Here is a 21,409-nt window from a genome sequence, read left to right on the forward strand (position 1 = left end):
GAAGCCAAAGCACGCCCTGATCATGGAGGGGAAACCAGAAGAGCTGCAATGACTGAAGAGATGGTGGCAGAGCTCCTTTCTGGCACTCTTGTGGAGAGCAAAGCCAAAGCCCAGAGGGGAGCCAGGCACGGGAAGTGTTTGTGAGCCAGCCTGCAGCTCTGGGAAGGGGTGGCTGCTGTCACCAGAGCAACAAAACACTGGCCAAGGGTGGAGGGAAGGGAGCAGGAATGCTGGTGTGCCTGCCTGGGACTGAGGAGGGCACAGCAGGGTGTTTATTCACAGCCCAGAGAGTTCAGCAGCTGTTTCCAAACAAGAAGTCACATCCAAGAAACAAACTCCCACATGGGGGAACGGTAAGGAGGAGGAGCAGAGACTTCAGGAAAACTGCTGGCTCCTGGGAATTGCTGCCATTTGCTCCATGAGAAGCTGTCAGCTGTGATGGGAATGAGGGAGGGGAGGCTCCAAGCAGGGCTCTCAGGCCCTGGCACGGCGCAGGCTGGGGTAGCTCTGCACAGTCCTGGCTATGGCCTCATCCAGGCTGACCACAGGCCTGTAGCCCATGGCTCTCTTGGCCCTCTCACAGCTGTAGTAGTGGAAGGTCCCAGCCAGGGCCACCCTCATGGGTGTGAAGGTGGCCTTGATGGTCACCAGGGGCCTGAGCAGGGCCAGCAGCAGGGCCAGCAGCAGGGCCAGGTAATAGGCCAGCCAGTAGGGGATGTGGTACTTGGGAGGGTCGTAGTCCAGGCCGGTCAGGATCCGGGACATGAAGGTCCAGAAGGGAATTGGCTCATCATTGGTGATGTGGAAGGCCTGGAAGAGAGGCAGAGGAGAAGCAGGGGTTAAAATCCTGCTGGCTTGCTCAGGTTTGGCTCAATGCTCCTGCTCATGCTGAGGACACGGCCCCCCTGAGCTGGGCCAAAGTGCTTTGTCTGCCCACCTCTGTGTGAGCAGGGGGAACCCCCGCTTTTCCAAGGAAACCAGCACTCCAGAGGCCAGGATTCCTCAGAAATACCAACCCAGCTGGCTGCCACAGCACAGAGCAGACAGCCTAAAACACCCCAGTGTGCCCAGAGCACAGCAGGACCAGGGAAAGCTGGAAAAGCTCCTCCTGTTCTGAACTGTGTCCCAAAAACTTCTGTGTTTCCATGTGTGCCTCCTGGCTGCCCCCAGCTCTGCCTGGATTGCCCTTCCCAAGCAGTTTTAGAGCAGGAAATTCCAGGATATCCATCCAGGTGGCTGCACACAGATGGGAAAGTTGGAGCTGCTCCCCTGCAGCATGGATGTCCAGGAATGAGCAGGGATCCCACAGGAGAGGCTGTGGGAAGGGGATCTTCCCCTCCCCTCCCCTTCCCTCTCACCTTCCCACACAGGGGAGAGTCTTTGTGCAGCTTTTCTGCAGCCAGGATGTGCCCATGCACCACGTTCTCCACGTAGGTAAAATCCACCAAGTTCTTTCCATCCCTGCACACAGAAAAGGGATTTTAGCCCTAAAGGCAAGCTGGGCTGAAAATCTGCCTGTGGCAAAAGGAAGCACTTCCACCAGGATGAAATCATGCCAAGTTTCCCCTTCTTTCACTCTCTGGTGCTGTAATTTCAGGCCATAGTTCCAATATTTCATATTTTATAGGGGTTTGAATTGCAAAAACCTCAAATACAAGTGGTATAAATTAACAGCAAGTAATTGGAGCTGTCTCATATTAATGGCACAGCTCTTGAACAGCTCCAGCTTTCCTCATGGATATTCCTTTGGCATTATGGACTCTCACCACGGCAGGGAGTGAGCCCCAACAGAGGATTTTTAAGCATTAAAAAAAAAAGAAAAGAAACAACACAACTGATTTCCTTTAGCTCCCTTCCAAAGGGCTTTGGAGATCCAGCAGGGATTGTGCCCCAGCTCTGCACTGCCTGGCCTTGCTCACCCAATGATGAATTTCATTTTGCCACTCTGAGCTGCCTGGATGAGGATGGGAACCAGCTGAGGGTCTCTGGGCCCAAATATCCCATGGGGCCGGATTGCAGTGGTGAGGAAATCATTGTCTGGGTCATTGGCACTGAGCACCTCCTGTGGGGAAAGAGGAGAAGGAAATCAAGGGGGGAAACAGAGCTCAGCAATGCATCTACTGCAGGGGCTGGGGGCTGCTCATCTCCCTGGCAAGGAACCTGAATTATCCCCTCCTGTCCATCCTGATCCTCTCTTTGTTCCCATCTCCTTTCCCAGCTCTCCTCGATAAGAAAACCAGACAAAACCCCAGTTTTTATGGTTGACATTTAATGAATTGACAAAGGAAGGGAAGCTTTGCTTCTCTCATTGAACATCCCAGAAGCCAGAGGAGCTTTCCAAGCTCCTCTCCACGAGCTCTGTGCATGAGCTGGAGCAAAGGACACTCAGGAATTTCATTTCTGTCCCTCCCAGCCCTCCTGGATCTGCCTCAGGAGGTGGAGACCCCATCTCCTGGAGCCCCAGCAGCACATTAAGCAGCTCTGGAGCAGATTTCACTCTCCTGGGAGCTCCTAAACAACGAGTTCTCCTCATTTCCAGCTGCTGGAATTTCCATGGAGGAGGCACAGACAAAATCCTTTCAGTTCCCCCCCAAAACAAAGCCATAATCACTGGAGCTACCCCTGACTTCTGCTCCTCAGCTTCCCCTTGAGCAGACACTGCAAAGTGCTGCTGAAGGAGCATATGTTTCCACTACTACAATTAATTCAGCTTTTGTGGAGGAAATCCAGCCTCTCACACTGGCAGCACCAGCATGGAAGGGACTCTCAATTCTTCTGGCACAAAAAGCAAAGATTCTTCCCCCAGCTGAAACGCAAGCCATGGGAAAAGGATCCAAAAGAGATCTGCAGGCTTTGATTGAAAACATTGCCATGCCACATGTAAAGCACAGATGCTGCACAGTAAGAACATGAGAAGAGCAGGTATTGCTGGTGTCCAAAGCAGTGAGCTCTCAGATGTTTGGTGATTATTAATTTCATATTAACATTTTCAGTGTGCCCCTTAGCTCAGGCCACACTGCCACCCCCTCTCCTCCTCCCCCAGTGCCTTTTGCACATTCCCAACTCGAAATTCAGGCTGCAAAGCAGGAAAAGCAGCAGAGAAGCCAAAACCCTGCCCTGACTGTTAACCCAGAGCTGTGGCAGGTGAGAACTGGGACTATCCTGTGGCTGTGACCCCTCTGCAGTGGCACACAGGATTTCATTCAACCTCTGAGGCAATTCATGCCACAAAGAGAATTTTATTCTCTTTTTATTCAGTGAATACACACAAAAAGAACAGTTTAACCACTGCAAATACCTTCTCCTGCAGGATCTTGGTCTCTGTGTAGTAATCAATAGGTTTTTGTGCATAGGGGAGATCTTCTGAGCCATTTTTGATGTCTGTGCCCTCAAAAACTACACTGGCACTGCTGGTTAACACCAATTTCTGCAAGAAAAAGGGGAGAAAACAGTTGTTTAAAGTCTAAAATGAAAGGGTCATTATTTACAGAGGCTGAGTAAAGATAATAATGATAATAACAATAATAGTTAACGAACTGATGCTACAGAAAATAACCTGAGTCTAACAGAAGATGAACAGAAACTGCAGGTGAGAGAACTCCCCCGTTTTGATTCATTCTGTCCCATCATTTAATGCTGCCTGAAGGAAATAAAACATTCCAACAAACACCCAAGGCAGTCAATCCAGGGGAAACATCTCCAGGAAAATCAGAGGCTTGGAACACTTAACACACAGCCAGTGTTTTAAAGAAAGATTTGCTCATCTTGGCAATAACAGAAAAACAACAAAAGAAACCTTGGATGTCTTTGTTTGGTTATTTAAATGAAATTAATATAATACATAAATATAAATGAAATAAATTAATTTAAATGAAAACTTATGGGGATTCAAGTAATTTAAGGAGAAAATTCAGTCTCCAATTCCAGGCTTGCTTCCTCAGGCTCTTCCTTTTGTGGGCAATTGAGTTTTTAAACCAAATGACTGAAACCATGGCACAAGTGTGCTCCTCCTCACTCCAGGGTGAAGGATTCTGGGGAAGAGATGCCAGGAATCTTCCCCCTGCTGGAAAAGTCACCTCTGGGGCTGTCCCTTTATGAAAGAAGCACTTGTGAGATGCTGCTCTCCCAGCTAGGACAGATTTGCATGGATACTTTTCCAGCACAATGTGCTTTTCTGTGGCAAACAGGGACTGAGTTTACACCCCCAGAGTCTCTCATCCACTGCTTTTCATGGACCAGGTGGGAATTCAGGATCTCAGAGCCCTGTGACCCCTCTCAAGCCAGGCTGGCTTTGATGACAATGTTATAAATCCATCAGCCAAAAACCTTTACCTGCACTCTAGCCTCTCTGCAGGCTGCAATGACTGTCTTGGTTCCCAGAAAATTCACCTTGTAGAACAGCTCCCTGTTGTCACTGGAAGGGGCTGGTGAGGCACAGTGGAACACCACAGACACTCCCTGCAGGGCTGGCAGCAGAGCCTGCAGGAAAACAGGGGGAAAAGGGAATGGAGCAGCAGCCAGAGTGGGTGACAGGAAAAAAACAACAGCATGGAAATACAGCAGCTCTTTTTTTATCATGGAAACAGCTCCAACAGTTCCTTCCATAAAGGTGGGCAGCTGGATCAGCATGCAGGATCTCCACAATGTCCTGTCCTCAGCACTCACCACATCCTCTCCTCTCCCCAGAGAAATTCTGGGAGCTTCCCCAGGGCTGGAGGCTGCCCAGGCTGAGCTCCCTGCAGCTCCCAGGTGCAAGGCTCAGGATTCCCTGGAGCTGGGACATGAGGAAACAGCAGCTTTAAAGCTCCCCACGGCACTGAGTGCAGGTGAGTGTCCCCAAGTCACCTCCCCCAGACCTTGGCCAAGGCTCCCACTCATCTCTGTTGGGAACATGAGCTGTGCTATTCTCAGGGAGTTGAGGAGAACTGGGAGAGCCCCTGCAATTAACCCAGGGACTGTAATTACCCTGTGAATCCCAGCTATCAGTGATGCAAAGCACCAGGCACGACCCAGCCCTGCTCCTCTCAGCTTGCAGCAGAAGCCAGACAGCAGATCTGCTCCCTTCAGGGGTAAAAACTCAAGGAACAGAGATCTGCTCCCTTCAGCAGCACAAATGCAAGGAAAAGTGCAATCCCTGCCCTGCTGCCTGCAGCTCACCTCCTTGTCACACAGGTCCCCCAGGTAGAAGGTCACCTGCTCCCTCTCAAAGCTCTGCTGGATGTCAAAGACGTTGACTCTGTAGCCCTTGGCCAGCAGCTGCTCCACCATGTGCTGGCCCAGGAAGCCCGAGCCCCCGATGACAGTGCAGCTCCTGCCAGCCTGCAGGGACACAGGGATGACAGCAATGCTGGATTTGTCTTTACAAACGAGCTGTGGGTCTGCTGGTAGATAAGACCAGCACTGAGAGATAAAAGAAACCATGGGATGGATTTCACTGATTGCCTTTCCAAACAAACTGCAGGTTTGCTGAGAAATGAAACTGGGTATTGGAAGGTGAAAGAAACAATGGGGGAAAACCGATGAATTCTGTAAGAATTAAAAATTAAAAGGGAGGGTTGTACATTAGAGGGGAATCTCAGGTATCAGTGTTTGGGAAGTCTGTGCCTCTCAAGTACCTCAGCAATGGGGAAAGAGAGAGGGAAATTGGGATAAAAAGGGAGGTGAGGCCTCCAAAAATCTGAGAGAGCCCAGGGGATGCCCCATGGCCTCTCCCTTTATTCCATTTTAGACATAAACCTCTGCTGTTTGTGGATTCATTTTCCTGACAGGGAGAACCCCCTGGCACAGCCAGCAAACTGTGCTGAGCTCTCCTGGAGCTGGGGGGTTCAGTTCTGCTGTACACTGCAGGGATGGGAACTGGCACAGCAGAGCTCTGGGCTGTCACCCAGAGTCAGGAGCTTTCCTGGGGTTGTCCTAAACCAGGAGAGGAGTTCAGACACCCTGGTGGGATTTTGGAAGGACTCTGCCTCATCCTTACAATCAAGAGGCTCAGGGAGGAGGGAAGGAAAGGAAGATTGGCCCCCATGAATTCTGCAAGCAGAATTTGAAGGGAGCCTGCAAGAAAGATGGAGAGAAAAGATTTGCAAGAGAGGCAGGACACAGGGAGGGGCTTCCCACTGCCAGAGGGCAGGGATGGGTGGGATATTGGGATTTTGGGCAGGAATTGTTCCCTGGCAGAGCAGTGAGGCCCTGGCACAGGTGCCCAGAGCAGCTGGGGCTGCCCCTGATCCCGGGCAGTGTCCAAGGCCAGGCTGCAGCAGCCCGGGACAGTGGGAGGTGTCCCTGCCAGGCAGGGGTGGAGCTGGACCAGCTTTAAGGTCTCTCCCAAGCCAGACCAGTCTGGGATTCTGGGCTGATTCTGGGATTTGCTTCAGCCTCCTGGCACAGCTAATTCAGAACACGAACAGCATCAACATTATCAGAAACTTGACTCTCAGAGCCAAGAAAGCAAGCAGGTAAAGGTTCAAAAGCACAGGGGCTGTCCTTTTGAGCCATTAGTTCTGCCTTCCTTTTTCTTTCAGCTTTGTAAACCCATGACTGGAGTCACTGATTAACAGATTTCTCACTGGACTGAGACCAAAGCACTGCATAGAACATCCAGGCCCCGAGTCTGAGGGAGCTTTTACACAAAGAATGCTCTGTGCTGCTTGCAAAGAGTTTTACTCCTGGTTGTAACACAACCCCCAGCTCTGCAGGGATCTCTGGGGGAGTCTGAACCCCCTGGGGCCACACAAGAACAGGGACTGTTCACAACCCTTTAAGGAAAGGCTCTGCTGAGTGTTGGGTGATCCACAGGAGAAATTCGATTTGTTCCCTGGGTTACATCAAAGCTGAACCAGTTCTTTGGGATGGGCCACCCTGAGCAGGGTCTGGAGCAGAAATCCTGTGAGGAGCAGCTGGGAAAGGGGCTCAGGGGGAACTTCTGGCTCTGCATGATTCCCTGACAGGAGGGGACAGCCAGGGGGAGGATTTGGGATCTGCTTAGGGAACAGGGACAGGAGGAGAGGGAACAGCCTCAGGCTGGGCCAGGGGAGGGCAGGGTGATATTGGGGAAATTTCTCCACTGAAAGAGTGACCCTGGAAGTCTCAGACAAGGAGGGAATTTTGGAATGTGGTTTGGAGCAGAGGAGGGGATTCAGACAGAAACATTTTCAGCTCCTCCTCAAAGGCAGCCACTCCCTTCCTCTGCCCTTTCCCTTCTCCCTGCACCCTTTCCCACCAGTCCCTTCCACCCCACACCATTCTGATCCCTGTGCCTTCTCCAGGAACCAAACTGCTCTGAGATGTGCTGGAAGTGAAGTTTTCCTGCAGCAGAATGCTGCCCTCTGCCTCTGAATCCCTGAACACTGCAGAGGCTTCAGAGGAATCCCAGAATCCCAGATTGCTTTGGGCTGGCAGGGATTTTAAAGCTCTTTTTATTCCACGGAGGTTGGAATAAAATAATAAAATAATAAAATAAAATAATCACACCTTCCAGTACCCCAGGTTGCTCCAAGCCCTATCCAGCCTGGCCTTGGACACTTTCAGGGATCCAGGGACAGCTACAATTATATATAATTTTATTATAAACCCTCTATCATTTGATATTGAATGGTATGCAGCCATACTTATATCTAATATTACAAACTCTCTATCTTTTAATATTGCACAATATAATCTTTATGGCAAGCCAAACTACACATCTATATTGATTTTAAGGTCTGAATTCAATCCATCCAAATTGTACCTCAGAAAACCACGTTTTCTCCCCAGAATTATCATTAATGCAGGATCATCCTCATGTCTTCCCCAGTGATGTGCAGAATATTTATGCATTTGTTTCTTCCCAAAGTTTGAGGCCCCAACTCACCGATCTGAGGCGTGTGGCCATGGCTTTGGTGAGGCACTGTCCACCAGAATCCTTGGAAAAAAGGGAGAATATTCTTTTATTCCTAATAAAACAACACTTTCCTAGTTACAGAAATCAAGGTTTGAAGCCGTTATGCTGAAGAAGGATGAAGAGAGGGAGTTAATTCTCCCTGTTCTTCCATAAATCTGCAACTGCAGGTGCTGGCCTGGCTCTTTGGTGCTGATTTTTCTGAAAGCCCTCTGCAGTTCCAAGGAAAAAGCCGGGAAGAGGCGGGAGGGGTGCCTGTCCTGGAACACCGAGCTGGTTTAAAGCAGGGACACAGCTGTCCCCTCTTCCATATCTATCCTCTCCCTCTCCAAAACGCACTTTACGAACTGCTGCATCTCCAGTTCCCCCCTACCCAGCCTTCACCCCCATCCCAGAGCCCCCCATGGCCTTTAGTACCTCACCCACAGCCCCGGCAGCCCCAGGAGCTCCTCCCCTGCTCCCAGCACAGCTCCCAGCTCCTTCCCCTCAGCCCCCAGGACCCTTCCACATCTCCCTCACCGACCCCAGGCCTCACTCCCACAGCCGCAGCCCGTTCCCCGCTGTTCCCACACCTTTTTTCAGCTGCCAGGACTCTGCCGGACCCCGCTCGCCGCCGCCCTGAGGGAGCCCCGGTCCCGCCCCCGGCCCCGCCCCCTCGCTGCTCTTCACCAATCAGAGCCGCGCTTCATCCCAGACCCCGCCCACCCACCCCGTTCCCGCCTCTTTCCCTGAGGCGAGCATCGCGCCAGTATGCTCGCGCTCGCTGATTGGTCCAACCCCTCTCCACTGTGACCAATCGCGTGGAAGGAAAGAGGAGAATCTCCCACGCCCTCATTCACCTTTGGCCTCGCCATCACGCCAGCCAATAGGAGCACGCGTTGCCATAGCAACGGCGTGGGGGCGACAGCCAATGGCGGGGCGGGATATTGAGGCTGCCAGGGGTGAAGCCGGCGGGATGGTGAGGCCGGCGGTGAGGGGGCCGTGATGGGGGCTCAGGAAGATTCAATGGAACCAGGAAATTCCCCATTTTCCTGTGATGGGGGCTCAGAGGCTGTGATGGCTCAGGGGCAGTGACGAGGGCTCAAGGGTTGTGATGAGGGCTCAGAGGCTGTGATGGCTCAGAGGCAATGATGGCTCAGAGGCAATAATGGCTCAGGGGCTGTCATGGGGGTTTGGGGGCTGTGATGGAGGCTCAGGGGCTTTGATGAGGCTCAGGGGCTGGGACAGGGCTCTGGGGCAGTGATGGGGGTTCAGAGGCAATGATGGTTCAGGGACCATGACGGGCTCGGGGGTTGTGACAGAGCTCAGGGGCTGTCATGGCCCAGGGGCTGTGACAGTGCTCAGGGGTTGTCATGGCCCAGGGGCTGTGACAGTGCTCAGGGGTTGTCATCGCTCAGGAGCTGCGATGGCTCAGGGACAGTGATGAGGGCTCAGGGGCTGTGACAGGACTCAGGGGCTGTGACAGGGCTCAGGGGCTGTGATGGCTGAGAGGCAGTGATGGCTCAGGGGCTGTGATGGGGCTCAGGGACTGTGACAGGGCTCAGGGGTTGTCATCGCTCAGGAGCTGCGATGGCTCAGGGACAGTGATGAGGGCTCAGGGGCTGTGATGGCTCAGGGACAGTGATGGCTCAGGGGCTGTGACAGGGCTCAGGGGCTGTCATGGCCCAGGGGCTGTGACAGAGCTCAGGGGCTGTCACGGCCCAGGGGCTGTGACAGTGCTCAGGGGTTGTCATCGCTCAGGAGCTGCGATGGCTCAGGGCCTGTGATGAGGGCTCAGGGGCTGTGACAGGGCTCAGGGGCTGTGACAGGGCTCAGGGACTGTGATGGCTGAGAGGCAATGATGGCTCAGGGGCTGTGATGGCTGAGAGGCAATGATGGCTTGGGGGCTGTGACAGGGCTCAGGGACTGTGATGGCTGAGAGGCAATGATGGCTCAGGGGCTGTGATGGCTGAGAGGCGATGATGGCTTGGGGGCTGTGACAGGGCTCAGGGGCTGTGATGGCTCAGGGGCTGTGACAGGGCTCAGGGGCTGTGATGGCTCAGGGGCTGTGACAGGGCTCAGGGGCTGTGATGGCTCAGGGGCTGTGACAGGACTCAGGGGCTGTGATGGCTCAGGGGCTGTGACAGGGCTCGGGCTGTGATGGCTCAGGGGCTGGGACAGGGCTCAGGGGCTGGGATGGCTCAGGGGCTGGGACAGGGCCGAGCCCCCACTCCCCCACCCTGACCCCTGTGTACTGTGCCAAGGCCTGTGGCTGTCCCAAGCCATCCCTGGAAGCTGTGGCCCAGAGGAAGAAGGTGAATCCCAGGCTGGAGCTGCCCGAGGAGCAGCAGCGCGAGATCCGCGACGCCTTCGAGCTCTTCCACACCGATGGCAGCGGCAGCATCCACATCAGGGAGCTGAAGGTCAGCTGGGAGGTTTGGGGCTGTTTATCCTGGATAGAAGGAGGCTCAGGGGTGACCTTGTCACTCTCTCCAGCTCCCTGAAAGGTGCTGTGCTCAGCTGGGGTTGGGTTCCTCCAGGCAGCACTGACAGAACCAGAGGACACAGCCTCAAGCTGCACCAAGGGAAAATTAGGTTGGATATTAGGAGAAAGTTTTTAATGGAAAGGGTGATAAAGTACTGGAATGGTCTGCCTGGGGAGGTGGTGGAGTCACCATCCCTGGATTTGTTTAAAAAAAGCCTGGATGTGGCAGTCATGGTTTAGTTGAGGTGTTAGGGCTGGATTGGACTCTATGATCTTGAAGCTCCCTTCCAACCTGTTGATTCTGTGAATTCTGTGAAGGCACTGAGATTATAAAAGAACAGGACCAGAAATGCTAAAATCACCTCCAAAAACACAGCACTTTCCTGGGTTTCCCCCATCCTCCCTCCAGCAGAAAACCTGGTGGGCAAAAAGCACAATTTTCTCTTGAATTGCAGCTCTTCACTGCTCTCATCCACGTGTTTAGAGCCAGGCTGCCCAAAATTCAGGTACAACTCTGTGATTTCTGACCTGACTCTTTCTCTTTTCATAAAACATCAAGAAAAGGGGTTCTGCACATTAAAAAGGTGAGGGGGGTTCCCCTCTTGTTGAGGTGTTAATGCTTCTTTATTATTGTTATTGTTATTATTGTTGTTATTGTTATTATTGTTATTATTGTTGTTATTGTTATTATTGTTATTATTGTTGTTATTGTTATTATTGTTATTATTGTTGTTGCTCTTATCTGGCCCTCTATCAAAGGAGGAAAATGTTTTCCCAACTAGATTTTTATCACCAGAATGAAAAAGAAGCTGATTTAGATTCCCTTGACCAGTTCCAGATGTGTGTGTAGGAAATTCCTGGATTAGCTGAGGGACAATTCCAGACCAGGGATGTTTCTATCCCTGTTTTCTGCATCGTGATGTGAGTGCAGAGCAGCCTCACTCTCAGCCTGCCCCTGTTTTACAGAATTTTGGACAGAAAATTCACTTTTCTCCCACCTCCTGTGGTTTTGGTGATCATTTTGAAAGATTTATATCTTATTTTGTCCTTCCAGGTGGCCATGAGGGCCCTGGGGTTTGAACCTAAGAAAGAAGAGATCAAGAAAATGATCTCAGACATTGATAAAGAAGGCACAGGAAAAATCAGCTTCAGTGACTTCCTGGCAGTGATGTCCCAGAAAATGGTATGGATGTTTTACAGCTCCAAACAAATGGAATTCTGAAGGTGGATCAGGAGCCTTTATCTCCTTTTGGGTTTAGAGGGAGATTAAAGCACTGTTCTAATCCTAACAAGTAATGTATAAAAATTGCTGTAATCCCTATCTTGGATTCTCCCATTTTTCAGGGAAACATTAAAATCATGATATCATTAACAGGTTTCTTTAACAACCAGAGGTGATTTTTGTGTTTGAAAAAAAGGGAAAAAAGTTTTTCTCACAGATGGAAACCTGCAGGAAGCTTTTGGAGGGTTGATGTCTGGCATGGGGGTTGAATTCTAATTTAGAGATTAAATATCTGCTTTGAAAAATCTTTTTGAAACCCAGATATTTCATAGCAGAAGGTGCTGATAGTGAAATCCCAAAGATATCTGGCTGGCAAGGACAGAAAAAAATCCCTGAAATTCTGAAATTCTGGTTGTCTCTATCATTTCAGCTTTTCTGTGTAATTCCTGCTGGCTGGGTTCCTTGATTTGTTCCCAAATTTCTCATTCTATCAGATCTTTTATAACTTTGAGTGTCACCCACAGCACAACCACCCCTTTTTTAACCTTAAACTCCTATTTTTTTTTCTTTAAGGCTGAAAAAGATTCCAAAGAGGAGATTCTCAAAGCTTTCAAACTCTTTGATGATGATGAAACTGGAAAAATCTCCTTCAAAAACCTCAAACGTGTGGCCAAAGAGCTGGGGGAGAACCTCACAGATGAGGAGCTGCAGGTTTGGACCTGGTAGTTTTGGGATCTTTGTGCTGGAGCTGGGAGGAGAATCCTCCCTGTGCTGGTAGGGAGGGAGGAATTTTTGCAGTTTGGGGATTTTGAGGTTGGATTTGAGAATGGGATCATGCAGCTGCAGCTTTGTGGAGTGGCAGTGATGTGCTCCGTACACTTCCTCTAATATTGATTTCCTGACCACATTTCTCTATAAATACACCCAGATTTTGGGAAATATTTTGATCTGAGCTTGAGCCAACACTGTCCCCTGTGGCACAGTGGCTGGAATTCTGCATGAATGCAGCAGTTCCCAGTACAAATCCCTAACTGCTGCCCCAAATGTTTTGCAGGAGATGATTGATGAGGCAGATCAGGATGGGGACGGGGAGGTGAGCGAGCAGGAATTCCTGAGGATCATGAAGAAGACCAGCCTTTACTGAAGCCCAGTGGCATTTATTCCTTGGCCCTTGTGTGCCTCATTTTGTCATGTCTTGATGTCTTTGGAGGCAGCAGAAAATACAGGTCAGTTCTGCTGGAAGTTTTTTGTGTGGAATGATTTTGTTCAGAAGTTTTAAGGGTGTTTGGGAGCAGATTGCAGCACCCCTGTTGGGTGCTGGTTATGATGTTTACACTCTTTAAAATCCACAAATCACATTTTTGGGACCAAATTCAGATCCTTTTCTGACTCAAAAAAATGGGTCCAGTTTGGTAAAGAGGTGACTCAAAACCAGGCAGTGTCAATGTATTGCTCAATGTAAATCTATTTTGGGATTATGTTTTTGGTTGGGCTCTACAGTGAACTCTTTTCATTACATATTTGCAGGGACCAGCTTTTTGGAACCTGTTTTATGGGGATTATCCCTTCCCCCTTTTTTTAGGGCATTCTTAAAACACAAAATGAAAATAAACTGCTGCAACTTTCCTTGTGTTCAGTTCACATGGCTGTGAAATCTTTGCAGAAGGAAATTCTCAGAGCTGCTGCTGAGAGCTCTATGCTTGCAGGAGTGCTCAGAGGCTGCAGAGGGGGTTGGATTTCAAATAAAGTCTTATTTTAAGCCATCAGAATTGTGAATAGAGTTTTGATCCCCACTTTGCCTAAAAAACAAAAAGATGTGGCCAGGCTGGAGAGGATCCAGAGAAAGGCCACAAAGATGATCCAAAGCCTGGGAAAGGCTGAGGGAGCTGAGCTTGTTCAGCCTTGGGGAACTGAGATTTAGGGGAGATCTTCTCACCATGTTTGGTGTTTCAGGGGGACTACAAAGGAGAAGGAAACTCCCTTCTAATGAGGAATCATGGAAAGGACCAGGGATAATCTGTACAGGTTATTCCTGGGGACATCCTGAATGTCCAGAGGACAGTTTTCCCCAAAGAGAAAATCAGCTGCTGAAAGTGGTGGATTCCCCAAGTTTGGACACTTTAGGATCCACCAGGACAGGCTGCTGGGACATTTTGTCCAGACAGTATTTTTACCAAGAAAGGTTGGACCAGGTGAGCCTTGAGCTACTTCCAATCTGAAATTCTCTGCTTCTGTTAATGCAGGAAAAGAATTTCACCTCTTCCTACCAGAGCTGGCTGGGCACAGGGCTGGTCCTGCTCTCAGCAGTGCCACATTCCTGCTCCAGTCTGGTTCTGACAAATCCCAGAAAACAACGTGAGGGTGTTGGGGATTTCTTCCTGGATCAACTACCCTGGGGCTGGTGCTGATCCAGAGGGAAAGGCAGAGACAGAAGCAGAGTTCAGAATTCAGTAGAAGCATTTATTTAGTATAATAAATGGTATAAAATCAAATTTATTCATTTAGTAGCAGAACTGGGTTTCCTTCCTTTGACAATTCACTGCTCTGAGGGAGAGGTTGGGGGACAGCTGAGCCTGAGCCCTGTGGGAGCCTGGCCTCAAGCTGAGGGAGGGCAGGGGTAGGTGAGATTTGGGATGGAATTCCCCCCTGGGAGGGTGGGCAGGCCCTGGCACAGGGTACCCAGAGCAGCTGTGGCTGCCCCTGGACCCCTGGCAGTGTTCTGGACCAGCTTGGAGCATCCTGGGCTAGTGAGATGTGTCCCTGCCATGGGAGAAAAGAGAGAGATCCCTCCCACCCCAACCCAGCCCATTCCACGATCTCATGGCAGAGTGAACACAACAACTGCAAGGCTCTCCCTCCCCAGCAGCCCCCAGAGGTGTGGGGACAGAGCTGAGGGGACAGGGGGACACTGGGGGCTGATCCCTGCAGGAGGAGGAGGGGCTCAGGCCAGCCTGAGCACCTCCTGCACCATCCTGGCCACGCCGTCGTGCACCTGGTGGATGGGGGCGTTGCACATGAAGGCGCTGGTGGTAACCAGGAGGTTCTGCTGGTCCACGTGCACCTGGCTCACCTGGCTGTTCACGTGCCTGCAGCCCAGCTCCTGCAGGGCCTCGGCAGTCTTGGCGTAAGGCCACCTGCAGGGGAGCAGGGAAAGGCAACCTGGAGTGGGGAACATCCTAAAATCTGGGCTGGGGGAGGAAAGAGCAAAATTCTGTGCACAAAACCTTCATAGGAGCCAAACCTTATCCTGCTGCAGGAGTTTCTCCAACAGGAAAACTGTTGGAGCCCTGAAACCTGGGAGTTCTGAACTTTCTGTGCTTTCTGGCTCTGACCCCCAAAAGAGCACTGCTTTTCACCTGAGGCCTTGGGAAAAGCTTCCAAATTTGAGTGATGGAGTTGGAACCACTGGTGTGAAGTTTGAATAGAATATTTGAACAGAAGTGTGTAATACCACATGGTGAAGGGTTTGGAATTTGGAGTTAGAAATGAGTATGGGACAAGATGGAAGTTCTGGGATGTGGTCTTTTTCTTCCTCCTTACTCCTTCTTCTTGGTTTTAGGTAATATTTTTTAGTTAGATAGAAAGTACCACACTGCAGGTCACAGGTGTTTGATCATTGAGTCAAAAGTATAAATAATATAGATGTTAGTTTTTAATTGGATAGTTAGCTTTTAAAAGACCTTGTAACTAGCTAGATCCAGCTCCATTTTGTCATTTTTAGCTTAACTAAAAGTGCTGAAGAACTCACTGCACTATGGATAAGAATTAATAAACAACACAAAAATCTGTCTCATGTACTTCAATCCCCATTCTAACTAAAAGCAGAAAAAAAAAAAAAGATAACCACTAATAGAAAACCTTCTGTTCAAATGAGTTAAAAATCTGAAGTAAAGCCAACTGAGACCTGAAGTGCCACTTTGGGTGTTCCACTCCCTAACTGTGTCCCCTCCAGAGGTGATGTTTATAGGATCCTGGGATGGTTTGGGTGAAAAGAGGCCTCAAAGCCCACCCAGTGCCACCCCTGCCATGCCAGGGACAATTCCACTGTCCCAGGGATGGAGCAGCCTCAGCTTCCCTTGGCAACAATTAGATTTATGTTTGGGGTGGGTTTTTTCCACCAACTTCCTCCAAGTTAGTGAGAATAGCAAAAGCCATCAACATTCCTTGTGTTCAGTTCACATGGCTGAGGAAATCTTTGCCAAAGGAAATTCTCAGAGCTGCTGCTCAGAGCTCTGTGCTTGCAGGAATGCTCAGAGGCTGCAGCTGGGGTTGGATTTCAAATAAAGGGAGAATCCAGTCACAGCTTCCCTGTAGGACTGAGGACAGCTTCACTCCCTTGGGGACCGATCCTGTTCCTGCCTTGGATCTGCCTAACTTGGAGTCTGCAAAGCTTTTTCCTACCCTGGGTCTGCGAGGCAAATATTTAATTTGAAATAATAAATTAAATCTCAATTAATTTAAAAGAAAGTGTCTTGTTCACAGCTGTCAGTTGTGGAAACAAGTCACAAAAATGTGAACAGGTCTGGTGTGACACCATTCCTTCTACTGTGCTGAGAAATGATGAAATCAACTTTGCAGAGTTTCTGCTTTTCCCTGTTCAGTCCCCAAAGGTTGCAGAGCTGAGTTCTCACATTTCTCCTCAGGAGAAACAAAACCCAGCTCCTTGTGAGCCCCCCACCCCCGAGCAGGGATTTGGGGGCACTTTGTGGTGTGAGTGTCCCCACCCCTGAGCAGGGATTTGGGGACACTTTGGGGTGTGAGCCCCCACCCCTGAGCAGGGATTTGGGGGCACTTTGGGGTGTGAGTGTCCCCACCCCTGAGCAGGGATTTGGGGACACTTTGGGGTGTGAGCCCCCACCCCTGAGCAGGGATTTGGGGACACTTTGGGGTGTGAGGGTCCCCACCCCTGTCACTCACTGCTCACACTCGGTGTCGTGTCCCACGGTCACCTCGCAGCCCGGAAAGATTTTGGCTGCCAGCACTGGGGAGATGCAGCAGAGCCCGATGGGTTTGTGGGCAGCGTGGAACGCCCTGAGCACCCCCTCCACCTCCTTGCACACGCTGCAGTTCTTGCCCTGGCTGGCCCAAGTGCTCAGGTTTTTTGCCACCCCGAAGCCACCTGAGGAAAGAGAAGCAGTTTAGGCTGGAGATTTTCATACCCAGGGCAGGATTTTTGCCAGGTGGAATGCTCAGGTGGATTGGATGCTTGGCAGCATTGTCCCGAATAAAAGAATAAAAATTACCTCTCTTTCCAAACCCTGCTCCATCCCATGACTCCCACACCATTCCAGACCCATGGAATATTTCACCTGTGCACAGGCAGACCCCACACAATCCCACCTGGAATGATGAGGGCATCCAGCCCCTTGACATCCAGTGTGGCCAGGTCCTTGATGTTGCCTCTGGCTATCCTGGCACTCTCCACCAGGACATTTCGCTGCTCTGGAGTTGGCTGCCCCTTCACATGGTCCACCACGTGCATCTGGGGGATGTTTGGGGCATAAACCTCAGCCTGGAGTGAGGGAAAAGGGTTGTTATCCTTCAGGAGTGATGGAAAAATGTGGGAAAGACAGACAGTGAGTGGGTATGCTGAGGGAGGAAAGGAAAAGGAAAAGCTTTAGTAGTTTGTGCCCAGAACTTGTCTGGGGGGCTGAAGAGTCCATCCACATCCCCATAAATCCTTCTTGCTGGGGATTTGCTCACACAGGGAGCTGCTGTCCCACCCCAGGACAGCACTTGGAGTTTCCTCTCCCCACCCACTCTTTTCCCAAAGCCACTCTTTTCCATTTTTTTCTGGGAAATGCTTCCCTTTCCATTACTACTTTCAAGCTCATGTGCAGAAATTGAGAGTGGAGGGTGCTGAACGGATTTTGGGACTGTACCACCTGTACAGTTCTGGGCCCCACAATTTAGGAAGGATTTAAGGAACACCAAGGTGTGCCGAGGAGGGCGGGGCTGGAAGGAATGTCCCGTGAGGAGCAGCCGAGGACTTTGGAATTATCCAGGGGGAGAGAAGGAGGCTGAGGAGCTTCCCGTGGAGAGAGAGGTGCTGAGCTCTCCTCCCTTCCAGCTGAAATATTCCATCCTGTTCCCTTATTAAAGGAGGGATTGAGATGATGCCCGAGTTTCCTCCACTAGAGGCCTCTGGCGATCCAGGGATGAGGGAGGGATGGGCTCCGATCCCGCTGGGTTGGGATATGGCAGCAGGGTAGCGACTGCTGCAGCTCCAGGAGAGGAAACGGCAAAATGACAGTGGAGAAAACGTCTGGCCAAGTCCCATCCAGCGAAGGCAGGGTTGGGATGGTTGGGATGGTTTGGGATTGGGGGGTGGCATGGGGAGGTCACCCCTGTGTGTTCTACGTCAATTCCTGTTCCCAGGGATGGCACCAGGAACGTGGGTAGCTCCCAGCTCAGTTCTGGAGCCTTTCCCTCCCTCCTGTCCCAGCCTCAGGAGTGACTTTAGAGCAGCTGCACCTTTTTTACCCCTCAAGATTAACCCCTGCCTGTTCTCTCATCCCTGGCAGTGTCCCAGCCAGGCTGGGTTGGGCTGGGAGTGCCCTGGGACAGTGGAAGTTGTCCCTGCCATGGCAGGGGTGGGAACGGATAAGCTTTAAAATCCCTCCCAACCCAAACCCTTCTGGGATTCTCTGATTCCATTTTCACTTCTACTCTTGGAAGGTTTTAAAAAAAATGGATTTCAAACAGCCCAAACTGTCTTTTAAACAGAAATAGCAGGGAAGAAAAGAGGAATGCAGAGGAAAAGAGGATGTGCAAGCCAAAAGCGAAGAGGGAAGGCATTCGGGGAAGAAATAATTCAGGAAATAAATATTCTAGGAACGAAGTAATTCGGGGAAGAAATAATTCAGAGAAGAAGGCGTTCAGGGAAGCCTTTTGGAGAGTTTGGGTATGCTGGATCCAGAGCCCATTGCTCCGTAGAGCACAGCTGGGCAGGGAGTTCTGCACACCATCTCCAGGCACCGCTGCTTGGCTCTTGGGGAGTTCATCTCAGAGACAAGAAGGGGAGAGGTGGAGGAGCAGAGCCGGGACAAGGAGCTGGGGCAGGACAACGGAAAAAGGAGAGGCGCAGCATCCCGGGACAAAGAAAGGGGGGCAGCATCCCGGGGCAGCATCCCGGGAAAAGGAGCCGGGACAAGATCCCGGGACCAGGATCCTGAGCAGGACACTGGGACAAGGATCCCGGGAAAAGGAGCCGGGGCAGCATCCCCGGACAGGATGCCAGGACAAGGACACCAGGACAAGAATCCCGGGACAAGGAGCCGGGACAGAATCCCGAGACAAGGAGCCGCTCTTACCTGAGCCCCCTCCCGGCTGAGCTGCACCAGCACGGCCGAAGCCTCGTGGATCTCGCTGCCATCGAACACCCCGCAGCCAGCCAGCACCACGGCCACCCTCTTTGTCATGGTCCCCCCGAGCCCCGCGGTTCCCCGGAGATCCCCTCGCTGCTCTGAGCTCTGCTCGCTGCCCCAGCCCTTTATATCCCCAGCCCTCCCCAGAGCAGGTGGGGCCAGGAGGGCTGGGCTGGGTTTTTTACTGGCAAGGAGGTTTTATTTCCAGTTCCACAGGCAGGGCATGTAAATATTATTTGTTTCCTCAACTGGCTGCTCCCTTACAGCTCTTCTTCCCAGCACGTTGTCTGCAGAGCTGACGTGCCCTGCTCAACAGAGCAGCTGTGTTTTTCCTCCTCTGGTGTTGATTTTCCATTCTAGCTCAGGCTGAAGCACCCAAACCCTTGCAGAGGGGATGGTACCAAAGGGAGCTGGGATTTCAGTCAGTGCATTCCCCTCTGTGCCCCATTCTTTGAACCTTCCACTGCACGGGCTGCTTCAGGCTTTTAACTCCAACATTCCTGAATGTTCCTTTCTTCAGATCCCACTTCTCCGAAGGGGATATTTTACATTTGCTGCAGTTATTTGCTGGCTTTTGCCCCCTGAGTTTAGAATCCATAGAGTTGGAAGGGACCCCAGAAGCCCTGGCCCTGCCCAGGGCACCCCAACAATCCCACCCTGTGCCTGACAGCATTGCCCAAACACTTCCTGATCTCTGCAGTAATGGGGTTCTTCACCAACAGCACCATGTCTCCCTGTATTTAATTCCAGAGAAGTGGCTCTGGGGATTGGTGGAGCCCTGAGCTCTGCAGGATTTGGTGTCTGGAGCTCATTCCTCCCTCCCTGGCTCTGAGATTATCCTGTACCTCTCAATTTCAGCCTGGCCCTGGTGAAATAACTGTGCCTTGTGGAGGCTGAGAGAACAAAAAGCTCCCAGGGCATGGCTGCAGGGTGTTTGTCAGGGGTTATTTATAAGACAAGTTCCTTGGGGCTCTGTCATTTTCGGGAGAGACGTGAAGCACATCCTGTGGGTAATGAACTCGTGGCTTGGCAGGGTGCTCAGCCAGGGTGGGGACTTCATTTATGGCATGTTTCTCCCAAAGTTAGGGATTTCAGGCATCCAGCTGCTACCTGAACAAGCAGGAACAAGAAATGTGTGACAGAAGCCTTGCAGTCCCACTAATCCAACCCAGTTACTTTTATTGCTCAGAACAGGAATTGAGATATGCATTTAAAAACACCTCAAACATTTCCTCTGATGTCTGTTTTGCTATGTAAGGAATCCCAGCTATGGTTTAGGGGTATTTTATTTCCCCTTGCATGAAAAAACAGCTGAGTGATGTTGCAACCTGAACAGGTAATTTCTCCTTCCTGCAGCTGCTTCGGCAGCAGTCCCCTCAGCCACAGAACGAAGTAGCCAGAGGCTGAGGATTTCCACACCCTGCCTGCTGCAAACCACATCAGTAACCCCTGCCTGCTGTAAACTGGCTGGGCTGGTTCCCTTTACTGGGATAATTGGTGCAACTGGACCAGCCAGGCTTGTTTCCTCCCCTAGGAAAAATACTTCAGCCCTAAAGATGTCTCTGCAGTGAGAGATGAATGATAAATGTGAGTGATAAATGTGAGTGATAAATGACATTTCTCAGCTGGGTAGTTCCAGCCTGGCTGCCCTTGGCTGTACACATTTATTGTGGGCTTTGCTTCTAACAAGTTTTCATTTGCGTTAAGTTTCCAGGGAGAGGGGTGGGAAGGGACCCTCTTCCTGCAGGGTGAGCACAGTCAGAGATCCCAGGAGAGTTTGGGAACAGTGATGGGGATGCAGCTGGATCCATTGTCAGGATGAACACAGTCAGAGATCCCAGGGAAGTTTAGGAGCAGTGATATGAATCCATCGTGCTCCAGCTGGCTCAGGGGCAGGCTCCTCTGTACCTGGTGTTCTGGGCTTGTTCTGGATGCTCTCAAAGTTCCAACACCTCTTGGATGATCCCATAGACCAGTGCAGCTCCCAGCCCCATTCCCAGCAGCTTTCCTGTCCTCCAGGCTCCTGTGGAACAGGATTGATGGGTTTTGGGTCACAGGGCAGGGTGTGCTGAGGGGAACAGCAGCTCCAGGAGCTGTGCAGAGCCATCCCTGGCACTATCAGTGCTGAGCTCTGCACGCTGTTCTCCACCTCTGGTCTTGTCAGGAGCTTGGGATTTGCTTTAACTGGAGCTGAGTCCCTCAGGGGAGCAGTCCCCACCCTGCTCCTTCCCCACCAACAACACAGCAGAGGAACAAAGCTCTGTCAGCTCTCACAGAATCATTCTCTGACAATTCCCACCCCAGCCACGGCTCCACACAACCCCCAGGCCAGTGTCCACTGCAGCCTCCCCTCCATCTACAACCACCTTTATTCCCTGCCCATTCCCCATGGAGGCTGCCCCCAGGTCCTTCCTGCCCCTTTGGGACACAACCCTGGCAGTGTTGGACTCTTACTCCTGACCTGGAAAGGCAGCAAGGCT

General features: G+C 51.1%; 3 protein-coding genes across 4 annotated transcripts; 1 reads left to right on the forward strand and 2 right to left on the reverse strand.

Annotated features, from left to right (window-relative positions):
* Positions 1 to 250: 250 nt before the first annotated feature.
* NSDHL (NAD(P) dependent steroid dehydrogenase-like) lies at positions 251 to 8,526 on the reverse strand. The gene is made up of 8 exons (XM_033072714.2): positions 8,449 to 8,526; positions 7,850 to 7,900; positions 5,158 to 5,319; positions 4,333 to 4,479; positions 3,299 to 3,427; positions 1,920 to 2,062; positions 1,359 to 1,461; positions 251 to 810 (listed from the first exon to the last, which is right to left on the reverse strand). Exons 2-8 carry the CDS (start codon positions 7,868 to 7,870, stop codon positions 475 to 477), a joined length of 1,041 nt encoding a protein of 346 aa, XP_032928605.1. The 5' UTR covers positions 7,871 to 7,900; positions 8,449 to 8,526; the 3' UTR covers positions 251 to 474.
* A 232-nt stretch (positions 8,527 to 8,758) lies between these two features.
* CETN2 (centrin 2) lies at positions 8,759 to 13,188 on the forward strand. Of its 2 annotated transcripts, none has more exons than XM_033072699.2 (5): positions 8,759 to 8,834; positions 10,120 to 10,278; positions 11,395 to 11,523; positions 12,136 to 12,273; positions 12,617 to 13,188. In XM_033072699.2, the coding sequence occupies exons 1-5, from the start codon at positions 8,787 to 8,789 to the stop codon at positions 12,704 to 12,706; spliced, it is 564 nt and encodes a 187-aa protein (XP_032928590.1). In that variant the 5' UTR covers positions 8,759 to 8,786; the 3' UTR covers positions 12,707 to 13,188. The 2 variants fall into 2 exon arrangements, with proteins under 2 accessions (XP_032928590.1, XP_032928589.1); XM_033072698.2 differs by having other exon boundaries at positions 8,779 to 8,846.
* An 813-nt stretch (positions 13,189 to 14,001) lies between these two features.
* On the reverse strand, positions 14,002 to 19,013 carry LOC117003068 (glutamine amidotransferase-like class 1 domain-containing protein 3B, mitochondrial). The gene is made up of 4 exons (XM_033072697.1): positions 18,876 to 19,013; positions 16,903 to 17,074; positions 16,480 to 16,681; positions 14,002 to 14,696 (listed from the first exon to the last, which is right to left on the reverse strand). Exons 1-4 carry the CDS (start codon positions 18,981 to 18,983, stop codon positions 14,504 to 14,506), a joined length of 675 nt encoding a protein of 224 aa, XP_032928588.1. The 5' UTR covers positions 18,984 to 19,013; the 3' UTR covers positions 14,002 to 14,503.
* Positions 19,014 to 21,409: the final 2,396 nt, after the last annotated feature.

The sequence above is a fragment of the Catharus ustulatus genome, chromosome 14 (genome assembly GCF_009819885.2).
Source record: "Catharus ustulatus isolate bCatUst1 chromosome 14, bCatUst1.pri.v2, whole genome shotgun sequence".
Taxonomy (NCBI): Eukaryota; Metazoa; Chordata; class Aves; order Passeriformes; family Turdidae; genus Catharus; species Catharus ustulatus.

What these genes read in the sequence shown, in the direction of transcription:
- NSDHL (XM_033072714.2), bottom strand. Translation starts at nt 7,870, where the DNA reads ATGGCCACACGCCTCAGATCG. An exon ending in TGGCCACACGCCTCAGATCG is followed by an intron (nt 5,320 to 7,849) that starts GTGAGTTGGGGC and finishes GTGTCCCTGCAG; the next exon opens with GCTGGCAGGAGCTGCACTGT. An exon ending in GCAGAGAGGCTAGAGTGCAG is followed by an intron (nt 3,428 to 4,332) that starts GTAAAGGTTTTT and finishes TTTTTCTTGCAG; the next exon opens with AAATTGGTGTTAACCAGCAG.
- CETN2 (XM_033072698.2), top strand. Translation starts at nt 8,787, where the DNA reads ATGGCGGGGCGGGATATTGAGGCTGCCAGGGGTGAAGCCGGCGGGATG. An exon ending in GCGGGATGGTGAGGCCGGCG is followed by an intron (nt 8,847 to 10,119) that starts GTGAGGGGGCCG and finishes TACTGTGCCAAG; the next exon opens with GCCTGTGGCTGTCCCAAGCC. An exon ending in TCACAGATGAGGAGCTGCAG is followed by an intron (nt 12,274 to 12,616) that starts GTTTGGACCTGG and finishes AATGTTTTGCAG; the next exon opens with GAGATGATTGATGAGGCAGA.
- LOC117003068 (XM_033072697.1), bottom strand. Translation starts at nt 18,983, where the DNA reads ATGACAAAGAGGGTGGCCGTGGTGCTGGCTGGCTGCGGGGTGTTCGAT. An exon ending in GGATGCCCTCATCATTCCAG is followed by an intron (nt 16,682 to 16,902) that starts GTGGGATTGTGT and finishes CTCTTTCCTCAG; the next exon opens with GTGGCTTCGGGGTGGCAAAA. An exon ending in CACGACACCGAGTGTGAGCA is followed by an intron (nt 14,697 to 16,479) that starts GTGAGTGACAGG and finishes GCTCCCCTGCAG; the next exon opens with GTGGCCTTACGCCAAGACTG.